The 17,062-nt window shown below is 46.1% G+C and overlaps 1 protein-coding gene across 5 annotated transcripts in view; it reads right to left on the bottom strand.

Moving 5' to 3' along the window:
• CCDC62 (coiled-coil domain containing 62) overlaps positions 1–17,062 on the bottom strand; it is a 37,686-nt gene that overhangs the window by 7,165 nt on the left and 13,459 nt on the right. For 4 of the 5 annotated variants that reach the window (XM_061603385.1, XM_061603383.1, XM_061603384.1 and 1 more), the window contains exons 8-9: positions 14,592–14,680; positions 7,105–7,205 (exon numbers count right to left, since the gene is read on the bottom strand). In XM_061603385.1, the coding sequence (XP_061459369.1) occupies positions 7,105–7,205; positions 14,592–14,680 (190 nt within the window). Of the gene's footprint in view, positions 1–2,305; positions 2,309–5,157; positions 5,854–7,104; positions 7,206–14,591; positions 14,681–17,062 lie in introns of all 5 variants that reach the window. The other variant, XM_061603386.1, reaches the window with a different exon arrangement.

The raw sequence follows: 17,062 nt of genomic DNA, 5'->3' as shown, positions 1-17,062 counted from the left end.
GGCATTATCATAGTCTGAGGATACATTCCAGGCAGGCAAAAGTCTTCAAGGAAGCCAGAGAGCATGGCCAGTAATGGGCGTGGCTTTGGTGGAGGGGACACGGCCTAGGGATGGATATGGCCTGGGGATTTATTGATTTATTGCATTTGTATAACGCCCCATAGCCGAAGCTCTCTGGGCGGTTTACAACAATTAAAAACATTAAAAACAAATATACAAATTTAAAAACACATTTTTTAAAAGCAATTTAAAAACACATGCTAAAATGCCTGAGAGAAAAGTATTGACCTGGCGCCAGTGTTGGCACCAGGCGCACCTCATCAGATGGATCATTCCATAGTTTGGGGGCCACCACTGAGAAGGCCCTCTCCCTTGTTGCCATCATCCAAGCTTCCCTCGGAGTAGGCACCCGGAGGAGGGCCTTTGTTGTTGAGTTGATGGGGATGGCCTTGAGGGCCAGATAGAGAGGTCTAGCGGGCCACGTTTGGCCCCTGGGCCTGAGGTTTCCCACCCTTGCTCTACTCAGTGCCATCCAAAGACATTTTGCTACCTGGAGCAGAGCCCAAGGGGCCCTTTCCCCCTTTCTAGGGCCAACACTTTAAAAATTCCTGATGGACCACCTCTCTCTCTCTCTAATGGTGTTGCCTGAAGCAGGTCATGGCTGCCTGCTGCAAGGTGGGGCCAGTCCTGGCTCCACTGCCTCTCTGTATGCTGTATCGATTGGCTCTGCAATGGTCTGTCCTTCATTGTTGAAAAACTCAAGATAGATGCAACAGGAATATATCATTCTTCCAACAGTGTGGTATCAACATATACTCCAGAGACTCCAGTGTGTGGAATGGCAGACTCTGCACTATACGGTGCCTTAGTGCTCATGCGGGCGTATTTATGCACATGTGCACTAGAGACAAGATGCTCGCTTTCCTCCTACACAGACACAAAACTGTAAGAGACCCCCCTGGAAAGAGAGCTGAACCATGCAGAATGGCAACTTTAGCAACAAAATGCTAACAAGGCACCCCCAAAATGCAAAAACAGGGACCCAGTAGCAACAGTGATTTACCCAAGACAAAGATCAACCTAGGTAAGTTGGGACAGTTGGGAGATACGTTCCGCTATCTCAGGGGCAGCCAATGTGATGCCCCCTCCCCAGATGTTCTTGGACTATCTCCCACAATCCCTGTCCATTGGCCATGCTGGGTGGGGCTGATGGGAGATGGAGTCCAACAACATCTGGGGGGCACCACGTTGGCTATTCCTGCCCTAACTGGCAATTGTCCCGGCATAGTGTGATTCAGGTCTGCACCTGCCACCATGCACAGGGAATTGTCTGACTTGCCAGTGTACAAACCAGCTTTGCCATTGGTTCACATGGTTGCAGGCTAAAGGAAAGTCACAGGTCTTTTCATGGGCTCTGGAAGAAAGTGAAGAAACTTATTTACAGCCGGTGTAGTAAGCTGGAGGGACTGTTTCTGAATTCCAAGGAAAGTCAGATGGGGCTGCTCCAGAACCACATTCCATTTTAAAGCATGTGCCCTTCAAAACAGCTATGTGGCTAATCTGACCAGCCCCAGGCCCAACAGTTTTCTGTTGCTACATCTCGATTCTCTCTCTCTGTTCCCCCCCCTCAAAAAAGACTTTTCCTCCTCTTCAGCATTTTGAAAAAGAGGCTGAAATTTTTAAAGTATTTTTGTTTTGTTTTTTCAATTTTTATTTTATAACCTTTTTGGAGCTCCTACTGCTGCTCCCTTGCCGCTATTCCTGCCTGCTATTTTTGCCTTTTGTAGCCAAGTCTTATTTGCTTCATAATGTGGCCACTCTTATGCATTATGGACTAAGACAGCTTCCTCCTGTTCGATACACAGGAAGTCCCATGTTTTTTCCTATTAAGCAGCTATACCAACCAGTGTCTCCTGCCATCAACAGCCTGTTTCTCATCTTCTTTAAGGGCCTCAACGCAGATAGATAGAAGGACCCCAAGTTCTCTATTCTCCATTTCAGGGTGCACCCAATTTAAAAGGTTTTGAGTCTCCTTATATTATCTCTACACCTACTGAGACCTCTACTGAGACTGTATCTGTTGGTGAACACAGGAGTTTCTTTCTATGCCCTCAAAAGACTGTTGTCATTATCCTCTGTGGGGGTGGTGGTAAAAGAATGGACTGCTCTCATCCTTCAAAAGACCTGTTAGCCAGCTTGGGCATCTGACCCTTGAAAAGATCTGGCTCATTATATGCTTTTCTCTTGTTTTCCAAAATTTTGGCGAGCCAGATAGGCTCTACTTCTGTAAACCTGATGGCAGGACCTGCTGTGCAAATTGAATACACCTGATGGCACACGTGGAATTTCCTCAGGATTTGACCCTAAATTGCTTTTCTTTTCTTTGGCTGCTAGTGACAGATGGGGGCACTGAGCCCGGAGGAGGCACCCTCCTGCTCCGGACTTTCAGATGTTCCAGAGTGTTTGTGAGCTTTCCAATGAAGCTACTAGCAGCTGAATCACTATAAGTACAACAGGCTCTTCCCTATGGTAAACCCCTGTGCCCCTTGGACCAAGGGGAGGAGGTAAGCATTACTATGCATTGCCATGTCATAAAAAACCCCTTGGAGCAAGGAGTACATGTTATAATTCAATTGTTAAATGACAGAATTAACTGCAAATTTCCCCCCTTTTCTTAAGATTTGTCTCATTTCAGGCCACTTACTAAGGAATAAGCACCCCTTCTTGCTCTGATCCATTCTGATTTCCTAACTACATTCTATGAGATATTATGAAAATTTTAAGGCTATGTCTTTTACTGATTGAGAAAATGCTTTATTAAAAGGAATGCTTTTGTAAATTTAAGTCCAAATGTTATTCCCAGTCCCACAGATGGAGAATCTCATGGCTTGGTTCCTGATAATTGTATTGCCTTAAGTGGACACCCACTTGCAAAAGTGAACACCCAGAGCCTTGGTGCAAATGATTATTATACCCAGTATTGATCTTTCTGATGTTCTTCTCTATTCTTGCTTTGGTATCACATACTGATGGGTCTTGCATATGCAAGAACATTGAGAATTGAATACACATACAAAATGATATTGGAAATTGATTATTTGTTATGCTGGCATTTCTAATTGTAATAGTCACTGTAATATTCTTCCCGGAGTTTATTTTCTTCCAGGGACCATAAGAATGCTCAAGCAGCTGCACTTGTCACCTCCGGTCAGGCTACAATTATCTATACTGATTCTAGATGTGTGTTTGGTGTCTGTCATTCTGTTTTGGTAAAGCACAGAAGATTCCTCACCGTTTTTTTGGTTCCATTGTATCTCATTGGTAATTGATTCATGCTCTTTTGCATGCTATTCTTCTTTTGTTTGTTCTTCTATCTGTTATTTCCGTTATTTACTGTGAAGCTTATTCTAATGAAACAGATGCTGTTCTTCTAGACCACAAGAAAGCTGAGATAGCGACCATATAGCTACCTGCAGTTCCTTTCTTTTCTTTCAGATTTCTATCTCTCTGTGTGATAATATTCTGAAGTCTGCAGAATTGTAGAACGAGGCTCTTACGTTCTGTTCCCCCCCAAAAGATGGCCCTTAGAAACCCACACATATTAGAAGCTCAAAATTGTTTTTTGTGTTTTTAAATTGTTTTTTGTGTTTTACAATTTGTATATTTATTTTTATTGTTTTTAATTGCTGTAAACCGCCCAGAGAGCTTCGGCTATGGGGCGGTATATAAATGTAATAAATAAATAAATAAATAAACTGAACTGAACTGTGTGGATCACATAAATTACCAAAATTAAGCCTACAATTTCAGACCATGTTTGCAATGAAGCCTGATTTAAGAGTGCTCAAATTACGGGGTGGTGCTCCTTTAGTTTCTGATCAAAGGCACCACGGTTTGCCTAAAACTGGGGGGGGGGGGAGAGGGGAGTCCAAGAGTAAGGCTTGTGGATTTCATCTACGGCCCTCTACTTTCACCCCCTCCTAGTCCTAACTATTAAAGCACAGCTTTTAATAGTTAGGACCAGGCTTGGAGCATGCATTGACTGATCCAGAGCTCCCAAGGTCCACTGCTGGAGTTGTGGACTTGAGCTGGGACCCCAACCTGAAGTGCAGATGGCAGAAGGTGCTATTCTGTGGTGCAGGCAAGGGCAAAAAGCCAGATAGTTCAGACTGACATAAAGCTTGGCTGATCCAGAAGCTTTGTGCTGCCTATCAGTTGCAGAGGGCTGCTCCTCCCCACCTGGAGAAAGTCCTAAAGCCTGACCACAGAGAGCCCCAGGTAGCTCTCTAGGCTAGGTTCAGCCATTCAGGTACTGGTTCAAGCAGTAAAGTCCAACAAATACAATATAATAACACAGCAAAGTTCACTGAGGTTTAAGGGCCAATTGCAGCAGGATGATTTGGCAAGGAGCCTTAGTCCAGGGTTAGAGACCTTGCTTTGTATGCAGAAGGTCATCGATTCTGTCCTCAGCATCAGCACCAGCTAAAGGAGAGGGAAAGGTCCTGGAGAACCAGTCAGATTAGACAATACTGAGCCAAATGGACCAAGAGTCTGACTCGCACAAGGCAGCTTCAGACGCTCGTGCCCAGCTGACTTGAGGAAGTGGTCTTGGATAAATGAAAATTCATGTCAGGATGGAACATGCCACACTTCTAAGGATGATTCCAAGAATAGGATTCTAGAGTTCTGTATTCATAGAACTGTCCCTGGGGTGGAGGGGGAGATGAATGATACTATTAATCTGAATAACCACAGCTTTTCAGTGTTCATATGCCCACAGCAGAATCTCTTGAAAAAAATATCCCACAAACACACAGAATTACCTTTAAAAGCCCTCAGAAACCTGATTCCTCAGCAGTCTTCTCTGGCTAAAGCCTAATTATTTCTAATCTAATTAAGACAGCATTTGTTCTAGTCTGGTGGCAGACAAGCCAGGTAAACACTTGCCTGGACATTTAACAACATCTGCTTTGTTTCCTTTTTTGCCTTGAACAGCTTGGTGAAAAATATCTAGTTTGAAAGTGTGCAATGTTTCTAAACAGCTAGCTGATTCGTTAAAAGATTGCTCCTTGTCCTACACTTTGCATTCAAGGTAGGGACAATCATAGCCAACAACAGCATAGTTTAATTTTGTAGGCAATTAGCAAAATACTGAACCTTTTAGACTTGGTGCATTTAATCCCAGCCTGAGGACTATTGGGAAAAGCTCCACACCATGAATCTCCTTCTGCTTTTACAGGCCTGAAAATCTGCATCCACTCCTGGTCGCTTACGGGCTGGTTCAGGGTGGCTTTGTTGATGGAGCTGTGGGAACAGTAGCCCGAATCCATCCCTTTAGCTGAACTGGGAGGCTTGTTGGGACTTGGCCCACATGAAATCCCAAGTGTGTCCATCTCCGTATCCTCACTGGATTTGCCAGACTTCCCCGACACACGACTCTGGCTGTTTGAGGGCTCCGCATAGGAAGTCAGGTCAAGCCAATGCTCATGTATTGGCAAAGATGCCACACAGTTTGGCTCTGATGCCCTGCCGTCTGCCTTCCACACGGTCTCCGACTGGGAGATAGGTCTGCTCTCTGTCTCCCCAGCACTAAAGGAACCGCTCTGCTTCAACTCTTCTCTATGCAGAGTCCTCGGCCCGTAAAACAGCCCTTCCTGAAATTGATCCAAGCTTGCTGGCAGTCTCTCCTCAGGGCCCATTTGCAGCCTATTCTCAGCTCTGCATGCTTGGCAGGTATTTGTCGAACTACAGCTGGGAGCATGCATGAACCGGGTATGTATCTTCTGACTGACTTCGCAATGCACCGTGTCTCTGTCGCTGCTACTCTCGAGATCTGACAAAACCATCCCTCTGCTATAAATGGCATAATAAGGAATTCAGGTTATCCAGGCTGCACTTAACAACTAAAATCTATAAATGATCTATTCCATCAATCTCTACCCTCTTCCTCCACCCAATGACATGGGATGTCATTGCCGGTCTGGACATCCACGATCCTCCCACCTTTTAGGTAACCCTGTCCCATTTGGCTTCTTTTGATTCTGCATGTGTTCTCCAATTCATCTAATATTAGGACTACCTTATTTTTCTTTGCTTCTGTTAGCTGACTTTCAAGGGAGCTGGGAGTTGTAATTACTGGTAGAGACAGACTCAGATAACTCCTGGTTTTTCAACCTCTAGTTGCTTCTCTCTCCCAGCATGCCTACTTAGTCTGCAACAGTGTCCTTTGTTCCTCTTCAGACTGAAACAAACTCGGTACAGGACTTAATACCATGGCCATTACCAGAAACATCCCACCTTTTTCAATATTTGTTTTTTAGAAAAACATCAAGCCTAAGGAAGATTTCCTTGGTTACTTCATTCGTTATTCCTAAGCAAATTATTATTGTACTCTCCCTGAGTAAATGAAATGCTGTGAGACAGCCTAGAAAACCGGTGGCTCTCACCAGAGACAAGTCCACGTGGCTCAAACGTAGGGGAACAGAGTCACAGCTCCATTTGTGAGGGATGTGGCACATCCAAGGGGCTCCCATTCATTCATTCAGCTAATGGGGATTGGCAGAGGCTGGGCAGCTTCCATTTCCGGCTTCCTTTTTCCAGCACAGGGATGGCCCAGGGAAGCTGGCCTTTACAAGGGTGCTCCAAGCTCTGTGCCACATTGAAAAACCAAGAGCAGGAGTATGGTCAGCTACTACGTGGCTATGCTCCAAGAGTTAGCGGAAGGGAACAGTTCAGCAAATGCAGTTTCTCCAACTCCTGCTAGCTGCACTATAATGGGTATGATTTATTTCCATATTTCTAGCCCAGTCTTCTAGGGGTTTCCTTATGAATGAGTGTTAGTGAATTTGATTTCAAATATGCTCTAAGTGGGGCTAGAAGTACCCTATGCCCCTGTGCATCTAGGCTCCTAGAACACTGATGCTGGTGGTGCCTAGGAATTGGATTTCCTCTCCTGACTTTGCCTCACAGCGATGTTCAGGTCTGGGTTCCAAATATCTGTTGTGGGTTAGGATTTTGAAGTATCTTCCCAGCCCTGGCTGTGTGCAATGTGTAAGTCCCCTTTAAAAGAGACCTCCCCTCTGGAAAGCCATTCATCCTGCTTACCTGGCTTCCTGTGCCTCTGCCTTGTATTTCTGCTTCATTTCCTGGGAACTCTCCAAGTTGAAATGCAGAAACTGCAGATCCCTCTGCTGCTTCATATAGATCTGAAGGCAGACAGCAAAACAACCAACAAACCTCAGACGACCGAGGAGTTCATTTTAAGATCTTCTTTTTGCCCTGTTTCCCTCTCCACAGACACAAAAAGCAGCTTACAAGAATTTTATTTATTATGTGATTTATATCCCATCCTTCCTCCCAGTAAGAGCCCAGGGCGGCAAACAAATGCACGAAAAACACTTTAAAACATCATAAAAACAGACTTTAAAATACATTAAAATAAAACATATTTAAAAACATTTTTAAAAAAAGTTTTAAAAACATTTTTTTTAAAGAAAATGTTTAAAAACATATTAAAAAGCAATTCCAACACAGATGCAGACTGGGATAAGGTCTCAACTTAAAAGGCTTGTTGAAAGAGGAAGGACTTCAGTAGGCGCCAAAAAGATAATAGAGATGGTGCCTTTCTAAGGGGAGGAAATTCCAAAGGGTTGGTGCCACTACACTACAGGTCCATTTCCTATGTTGTGCGGAACGGACTGCCTGGTAAGATGGTATCTGCAGGAGGCCCTCACCTGCAGAGCGTAGTGATTGACTGGGTATATAAGGGATAAGATGGTCTTTCATGTATCCTGGTCCCAAGCTGTATAGGGCTCTGTACACCAAAACTGGAACCCTGAACTTAGCCCAGTAGCTAATAGGTAGCCACTGCAATTCTTTCAGCAGCGGGGTGACATGTTGGCGATACCCTGCCCCAGTGAGCAGTCTCGCTGCCGCATTTTGCACCAGCTGCAGATTCCGGACCAACCTCAAGGGGAGCCCCACACAGAGCGTATTACAGTAATCCAGCCTGTAGGTTACCAGTGCATGGACAACAGTAGTCAGGTTATCACAGTCCATAAACGGCTGCAGCTGTCTTACCAACTGAAGCTGGTAAAAGGCACTGATAGCCACCGAGGTCACCTGGGCCTCTAGCAACAAAGATGAATTGAGGTGTGTGATGATCCTGTATTAGTGTAAATAGGGTAAGTGCTGTTTGTTTAGAAGATACATGGTAAATGGAGTGAAAGAGGAGGGGGAGTGAATGGGCAGTAGAATGCTGGATGATTGGCTGAATGTTTAAAATGGCTGACAGTATAAAAGGAAGAATGTCAGGTAAATCTGGGTGGATGTGGTGTGGACGTGGGTGGACGTTGGTGGACTTGAGAGGGTTGTTTTGGTGGGTTTTGAGAGGAGAGGGTGGAGTTCGGATTAATACTAAGACCAGTACCTCAGGAATAGATGTAACCATATGCTTAAGTGCCTTTTAAAGAAATCTTGTTATCTCTGTTATATAATAAAATACTTATTTGGTTTACCAAAGGCCTGATCCTTGGCTGGGGTTTCACAGACCAGAAGGGAGGGTGAGGTAAATACCAAGGCTGAAGAGTGACAAATGGTGGCAGCGGGGAAGGGAAGAATAACACCACAAGTATTCAGAGCAAACCAGAATTATAAGCAGTCTGAGTAAATCAAAGGGATTGGGACAGCTTTAGCACTCAGTCACAGAGGTAACCAGATAGAGAGACTCAGGCAGAGTCTCTGGGACTACTGGTTATAGGACGTGACTGGTGGTGCTGCCTAGCAGGGGGATCTGTTGAGATCTGTGCTAGAACGGGGAGAGAAACCATAAGAAAGGACAGTCCGGACTGGTGGAGTCCCTGGTGGTGCCTAGAGACAGGCAGTAACCACGAGCAGGTAGGAACCTGACAGGGACAGCCAGGGAAGGGCGTCACAAGGTGCACTCCCAGACTATGGACCTGCTCTTTCAGAGGCAGTACAGCCCCATCCAAAGCAGGCAACTGACCAATTGTCCAAACTTGGGAACCACCAACCCACAGTGTCTCCGTCTTGCTAGGATTCAGACTCAGGTTATTAGCCCTCATCCAGCCCATCATTGAGTCCAGGCAGTGATCTAGGGCTTGCATGGCCTCTCCCGATTCAGATGTTACAGAGAAACAGAGCTGGGTATCATCAGCATACTGCTGACACCTCACCCCAAATCTCCTGATGACAGCTCCCAAGGGCTTCATATAGATGTTAAACAGCATAGGGAACAAGAGAGTACCCTGCGACACCCCGCAAAACAACTGCCAGGGGGCCTAAAGACAATCACTCAATGCTATTCTCTCACAACAACCCTGGAGATAGGATCAGAACAACTGTAAAACAGTGCCTCCAATACCCATCTCACCAAGTCGGCCCAGAAGGATACCATGGTTAATGGTATCAAAAGCCACTGAGAGATCAAGTAAGAATAACAGGGGTGCACTCCCCCTGTCCTTCTCCCGATAAAGGTCATCCATCAGGGCGACCAAGGCCAATTCAGTCCCATAACCAGGCCTGAACCCAGATTGGAAGGGGTCAAGACAATCCGTTTCATTCAATACTTGCAATTGCTGCGCCACAACCCTCTCAATCACCTTCCCTAAGAAGAGGGTATTTGCAACCGGTCAGTAGTTGTCACAAACCAATGGGTCCAGGGTGGGCTTTTTCAGGAGTGGTTGGACCACCGTCTCTTCCAGGGCAGCTGGAACCACTCTCTCCCACAACAATGCGTTGACCACACCCTGTACCCACTTGGTTAAACCCCTCAGCAAGCTTTAATAAGCCAAGAAGGGCAAGGGTAAAGAGGACACATTGCTGGCTGCATCATTGCAACTACCTTGTGCACATCATCAGGCCGCATCAACTGAAACCGTTCCCAAGAAGTTGCAGCAGACGTTGCATTGGACACCTCAGGACACCTCACTGGGGACTATAGTAGATGTGAACGGGGCATCAAGATCACTACGGAGGCGAGCAACTTTACCCTCAAAGTGCCTTGCAAACAATTCACAGTGAACCTCTGAACGGTCTAAAACTCAGTTTCCTGGAGTTGATGTCAACAGAGCCCTGACAACACAGAAAAGCTCCACTGGATGGCTACTTGAGGATGTGATGGAGGCAGAGAAGTGGGCCTTCTTCATTGCCCTCACCACCACACAGTAGGCAATGTTATGTTTTATGTGTGCCCAATCAGCGTCACAACACTTGCATTCTAGCCGTCGTCCAGCCTATTTCATTGCCTTTAGCTCACTGGTGTACCAAGGTGCAAACCGGGCACCACAATGCCAGAGACGGCATTCAGGGGCAACCGTGTCAATAGCCCAGCATGCTTCACTGTTCCATAGCGTGACAAGGGCTTCAACAGGGTCACCTGCTCTATCTACTGGGAACTCCCCCAGGGCATTCAGGAATCCTATGGATTCCATTCACCTCAGGGGGCGGGCCATCTTAATCTGACCGCCACCCCTGCAAGGGAGGATTGGAGCTATAAATCTAAACTTCACCAGGAAGTGGTCTGACCATGACAATGGGGGGACATCAACCTCCCCATCTTCAGACCACCCCTTCCTCCATCTGGAGCAAAACCCAGGTCGAGGGTATACCCTGCTCTATGCACTGGGCCAGTGACAACTTGAGACAGCCCCATGATTGTCATGGAGGTCATGAAGTCCCGAGCCAGAACACCAGAGGCAGCCTCAGCATGGACATTGAAATCACCCAGCACTATCGTTCTGGGCTCCTCCAATACCATAGCCAAGACAGCCTCCGCCAGCTCGGTCAGAGAAGCTGCCAGGCAGTAGGGTGGACAGTACACCAGCAGCAACCCTAGTTTACTGTCTCCTCGGCCCGACACCAGGTGCAGGCCCTCACAGCCAGCTCCAAGACAGAATGGTTTCCTGGTGACAGAGATGGAAGTTCTGTAGACCACAGCAACTCCTCCTCCCCATCCCTGCAGCCTGTGCTAGTGTTGCTAGTATCCAGGTGGGCAAAGCTGAGTCAAATCAACTCCTCCCAGCTCACCCACCCAGGTCTCAGTAATGCACACCAAATCGGCACCTTCATCCATGATCAAATCATTTATTGGATGAGTTTCAGTTGGTACAGCTTGAGGACATTGACAAGGTGCTTGGACTGGTGTGTGCAACCACCTCTGTACTGGATCCTTGCCCCTCTTGGCTAGTGAAAGCTGGCAGGGCTGGAACAGCCGGCTGGGCCAGGGAAGTGATAAATGCCCCCTTGAGAGATGGAGTGGTCCCTAGCTGCTTAAAAGAGGCAGTAGTGAGACCACTCCTGAAGAAACCTTCCCTGGACCCAGATAGTTTGAACAACTATAGACCAGTAGCGAATGTTCCATTCCTGGGCAAGGTCTTGGAACGGGTGGTTGCCAGCCAGCTCCAGGTGCTCTTGGATGAAACCGATTATCTAGATCCGTTTCAATCCGGTTTTAGGCCCGGTTTTGGCACTGAAACAGCCTTGGTCGCCCTGTATGATGATCTATGTCAGGAGAGGGACAGAGGGAGTGTTACTCTGTTGATTCTCCTTGATCTCTCAGCTGCTTTTGATACCATCGACCATGGTATCCTTCTGGAGAGACTCACAGAGTTGGGAGTTGGAGGTACTGCTTGGCAGTGGCTCCGCTCCTACCTGGTGGATCGTCTCCAGAGGGTAGGGCTTGGGGAGCATGGATCGATAACCTGGACTCTCCATTGTGGAGTTCCGTAGGGATCGGTCTTGTCCCCTATGCTTTTTAACATCTACATGAAGACGCTGGGTGCGGTCATCAGGAGTTTTGGAGTGCGTTGCCACCAGTATGCTGATGACACGCAACTCTATTTCTCCTTTTCATCTTCTTCAGGTGAGGCTGTTAATATGCTGAACCGCTGCCTGGCCGTGAGAGACTGGATGAGAGCTAATAAACTGAGGCTCAATCCTGACAAGACTGAGACACTGTTGGTGAGTGCCTTCTCTGACCAGATGGTGGATGTTCAACCTGTTCTAGATGGGGTTACACTCCCCCTGAAGGAACAGGTTCATAGCTTGGGGGTTCTTTTCGATCCATTCCTGTCTCTCGAGGCGCAGGTAGCCTCGGTGGCACGGAATGCATTCTACCACCTTCGGTTGGTAGCCCAGCTACGTCCCTATCTGGAAAGCGACGACCTCGCCTCAGTTGTGCATGCTCTGGTAACCTCTAGATTGGATTACTACAATGCGCTCTATGTGGGGCTGCCTTTGAAGACAGTTCGGAAACTACAGCTGGTGCAAAACGCAGCTGCTAGACTGCTGACGGGGACTAGGCGGTCCGCACATATAACATCTGCTCTGGCTCGTTTGCACTGGCTACCTATCCGTTTCCGGGCTAAATTCAAAGTGCTAGTTTTGACTTATAAAGCCTTACACGGCGCGGGACCACAATACCTAGCGGAACGCCTCTCCCGATATGAACCTACCCGTTCACTACGTTCAACATCTAAGGCCCTCCTCCGAGTTCCGACTCAAAGAGAAGCTCGGAGGGTTGTAACAAGATCTAGGGCCTTTTCAGTGGTTGCCCCCGAATTATGGAATAGTCTCCCCAATGAGGTTCGCCTGGCGCCTACACTTTTATCTTTTCGGCGCCAGGTGAAAACCTTTTTATTCTCCCAGGCATTTTAATCTATCTTTTAAGCTTTTAATGTATATTTGGTTGTTTATTGTTTTAATATTTACGCTCTACTGTTTTTGTGATTTTATTGTATTTTATCCTATGCTGTGCACCGCCCTGAGAGCCTTCGGGCTGTGGGCAGTATATAAATTGAATAAAATAAATAAATAAAATGGATGAATGTGGTCTTATTGTGCACCAATCTGGCATTAAACAACAGCACACACAGGCCAGTGAGCACAGCAGATGAGCAACGAGGAACCCGTCCATGAGAGTGGGAGCGAGGAACAAGGCACAGATAGCCTTGCCCTCATCCTCTTCACCACCTCCCTATGACCTTACCTCCCTCTACCCATGATCACTGAAATTGGGGTGGCATCACCCATGTTCCTCCTTACTAAGACTCCTTCTAAACACCTGATATGGACCCAGTAAGAGCCCACAAACAAAACCTGCCTGAACCAATTTTCCCAGTAGGCCTTTGCGAGAACTGGAAACAGTCAGACCCATTAAATATCTTTTACACAGGGCACATCTACTCCCCCCCCCGTCTCACACCCAGGGAGGGCCAGCCTTCTGCCATTTACAGACTCTCACTCTGAAGGCATCTGGCGACTTTCTCCTATCATTCAGTTCATAGCACAGGCTCTCGCCCTGCACAGGAACTACACATACTCTCCTCCTACCAATCTCCTCTAGATTGGTTAAAAAAAATAGAAGGCGGTAGTGCCCTCGCCCTCAGAACTCCCCAAGGTGCAACCCTGCCCGTGGCAGACCCACCACCCAAGGGCAGCCAGTTTTTTATGCCCCCTGACCCAGTCAGGAGCTGTGCAAGAGGCTGCGAGATTGACTGCAGCCTCTCTCTGGAGACAGGGTCAGGCAGGGGGTCCAAGTCCTTGCAGCACTTACCAGGGACTTCAGCTGTCTCAAGAGACAGCAACCCAGAGGAGCGAGCAAGCAAGCACCCAGATGCTCAGATACTCACTCCCAGGGCAGGTCTCCTCCAGTCCCACAGTGCTGCAGTCTTAAAATGAGCAAGGTATTTAAGACAAAAACAATCATCATGGGGGTGTTTCAGATACAGTTCTCTGAAATCTTAAATGGTTTGTTTTTAAGATTTCAGAGAACTGAAGCGGAAACATATCCCACCCCATTTTTTCCATATTCAGTGCATGCTCCCACACCACCAATCAAGGTATGTGTAAAAGAGTATCGAGTTTTTTGAGGGGAAGTAAAATATTTATATTTTGTTTTCATAGATAATAGAATAAAAAGAAAGAAAAAGAGTCTTCTTATATCTTCAACAGAAATGCACATGTACAAAGTAGTACCCCATTGTTATTGTTTTTATGTCCCAGCCTTCCTTCAAGGAGCTCTAGGTGGTGTTCCTAGTTTCTTCCACCCCTTCTTCCAAATTGTAATCCTCTTAGTAACCTTGTTAGGTAGGTTAGACTGAAGGATGGTGACTGGGCTACTATTACCCAGTAAGATATGTGGCTGAATGGGGATTTGAACCTGGACCTCCACAGTCTAGCCACTTTTTTTGTTTAAAGAATTTTATACTGCTCTTCAACCAAAAAAGGCTCCCAGTACAATAACACCATTTAAAAAATGCAATCTCTCCTCCAATTTTTATTGAACCACAAGCATTTGGATATATCCTCCAGCGCATGTGGATTCGAAAAGCTTTACTATCTTTTACTGAAGATACTTAGAGGCATTCCTCCTTCTGCTTAGTTCACATATTCCAAGGCTGAATCCCAGTGTCAAAAACAGGTTCTTCAAACCAGTCCAGCAGAACTTATTGCAACAGCAAATTCTGTTCACTTTTGATTTTGTTCCATTCCTCATTGCAACATAAAAGGACATAACAAATACAAACTCCTCCCCACCATCATCACCAAACAGCCAGAAACTGGAGTCAAACCTGTCGCAAATTGCTCAGCTCTGTGTCAGTCCGTAGTTGCTTAGATTTGGCAGACTGAAGCAGCTGGTCTTTTCTGTTTGCTCTCTCAGCTGTTGGGGAGCAGGATGGAAGGTTCAGTTATGTTCCACAACAAAAAAACACATGGAGAAACAATAAATGTCACAAAGAAATCAAACATTAACCTAACATTGTCACTTCTATATGCAGGGTTTGCTTTAAAATCAATAAGTCAGGGGAGTCCCGTAAACCAGGGATAGGGAATCTCCAGCCATCATTGTTGGACAACAGTACCCATCATTCCTGACAACTGGCAATGCAAGTTGGGGCTGATGAGATCTGGAGTCCAAACAATATCTGAACAAGTTCCCCAACCCTGCAAACAGATAGCTAATTCCCTAATGATACTTTGAAGCTGTGATTTAGGCTCCTATCAGTAACTTGCTTGTTTCATACTCAAAGAGCGCGTATAAATAGTTCCTTCTCAAACTGGGTGGAAGTAACAAGTGGGGTACCACAGGGCTCAGTCCTGGGCCCAGTGCTCTTCAACATTTTTATTAACGACTTGGATGAGGAGGTACAAAGCATGCTTATCAAATTTGCAGATGATACAAAATTGGGGGGCACAGCTAATACCGTGGAAGACAGAAACAAAATTCAAAGGGACCTTGATAGGCTGCAGCATTGAGCTGAAAACAACAGAATGAAATTCAACAGGGATAAATGCAAAGTTCTACACCTAGGAAAAAGAAACCAAAGCACAGTTATAAGATGGGGGATCCTTGGCTCAGCAGTATGACATGTGAGAAGGATCTTAGAAATGTTGTTGATCACAGGCTGAATATGAGCCAACAGTGTGATGTGGCTGCAAAAAAGGCAAATGCTATATTAGGCTGTATTAACAGAAATATAGTTTCCAAATCGTGTGAAGTATTAGTTCCCCTCTATTCAGCACTGGTTAGGTCTCATCTTGAGTACTGCATTCAGTTCTGGTCTCCGCACTTCAAGAAGGATGCAGACAAACCAGAACAGGTTCAGAGGAGGGCAACAAGGATGATCAGGGGACTGGAAACAAAGCCTTATGAGGAGAGACTGAAAGAACTGGGCATGTTTAGCCTGGAGAAGAGAAGACTGGGGGGAGATATGATAGCACTCTTCCAGTACATGAAAGGTTGTCACATAGAGGAGGGCTGGGATCTCTTCTCAATCGTCCCAGAGTGCAGGACACAGAATAATGAGCTCAAGTTGCAGGAAGCCAGATTTTGACTGGACATCAGGAAAAACGTCCTAACTGTTAGAGCCATACGACAATGGAACCAATTACCTAGAGAGGTAGTGGTCTCTGGAGACATTCAAGAGGCAGTTGGACAGCCATCTGTCCGGAGTGCTTTGATCTGGATTCCTGCATTGAGCAGGGGGTTGGACTTGATGGCCTTATAGGCCTCTTCCAACTCTACTATTCTATGATTCTATATTTCAGAGACTGGCAGCTGGGTTGCTTGAATGGCCAAACCTGTCACAAGTTCTGGAGCAAACACAACTCATTAATGAATTGATAAGTTCTTGTAGCTTGGCCTGAAATGAGGGTAGGCCAAGATTATTTTAAATCCACAAAAGTGTTAAAAAGAGAGAGAGAGTAGATTTGGACATGGGAGTGTTCAGTATAATAAAGCTTCAGAGAAGACTGAAAGCTAATATGCCAGGCGGCTACCCGGCCAGATTCAAGGTTCTTGTATTCACAAAGCCCTAAACAACTTGGGCCCAAAGTACCTTAAGGACCACCTGAATCCTGATGTTCTACCTCAATCATAGAGATTTTCTGATGGGTCACTTTTGGTGGTCCCCCGTGCCCCTTGATGTTCAGTTTGCCTTTATCAGGGACCAAGCCTTTAGTATGCAAGGTCTTGCCTTGTGGAACACCTTGCTGATTTAAGGTGGCAACAGTCATCCCAGCTTCCTGTTAGTGTGCAAGGCACTGCCCTGTGGAACTCCTTGCCAATGTAAGTTCAGCAAGAGTCATCCGAGCTGCCTTTCTGAATCTTTTAAAAACTGTGCTGTTCAGGCATGCTATTGTAACTTGACTTTTTTATCAGCCTGTTTGCTGACATGCTGTTGATGTTATTGTAGCATTGTTTTTTATGTTGTACACCACCTTGTTATATTTCCTATGAAAGTACAGTTTACAAATATTTAAATAAAATAAAAACACCATTGCCAAAGGGCCCTCCAAGAAATCTAATTGTAGATAAGTCACAGAACACATGTAGTGCTCAGGGTCAACACAGCTTGGCAGCCAATCAAAATTTCTTTTCAGCAAGGTCTGAGGGAGAGTACAGGTCTTCTAATATACACTGAGCTTGAGACTCAGCACAGCTGGGGTGGGTGGGTGAGCCCTGCCCTTCTCAACAGCTGAGGGATGGAAGCTCATCTCCATTGCACTAAGCACTCAGAAGGCAGCAAGTTGCCTTACAGCT

This window comes from Rhineura floridana, chromosome 19, assembly GCF_030035675.1.
Source record: "Rhineura floridana isolate rRhiFlo1 chromosome 19, rRhiFlo1.hap2, whole genome shotgun sequence".
NCBI lineage: Eukaryota > Metazoa > Chordata > Lepidosauria > Squamata > Rhineuridae > Rhineura > Rhineura floridana.
Note: the sequence above shows the minus strand (reverse complement) of the source record. Positions and strands in the feature narration are given on the sequence as shown.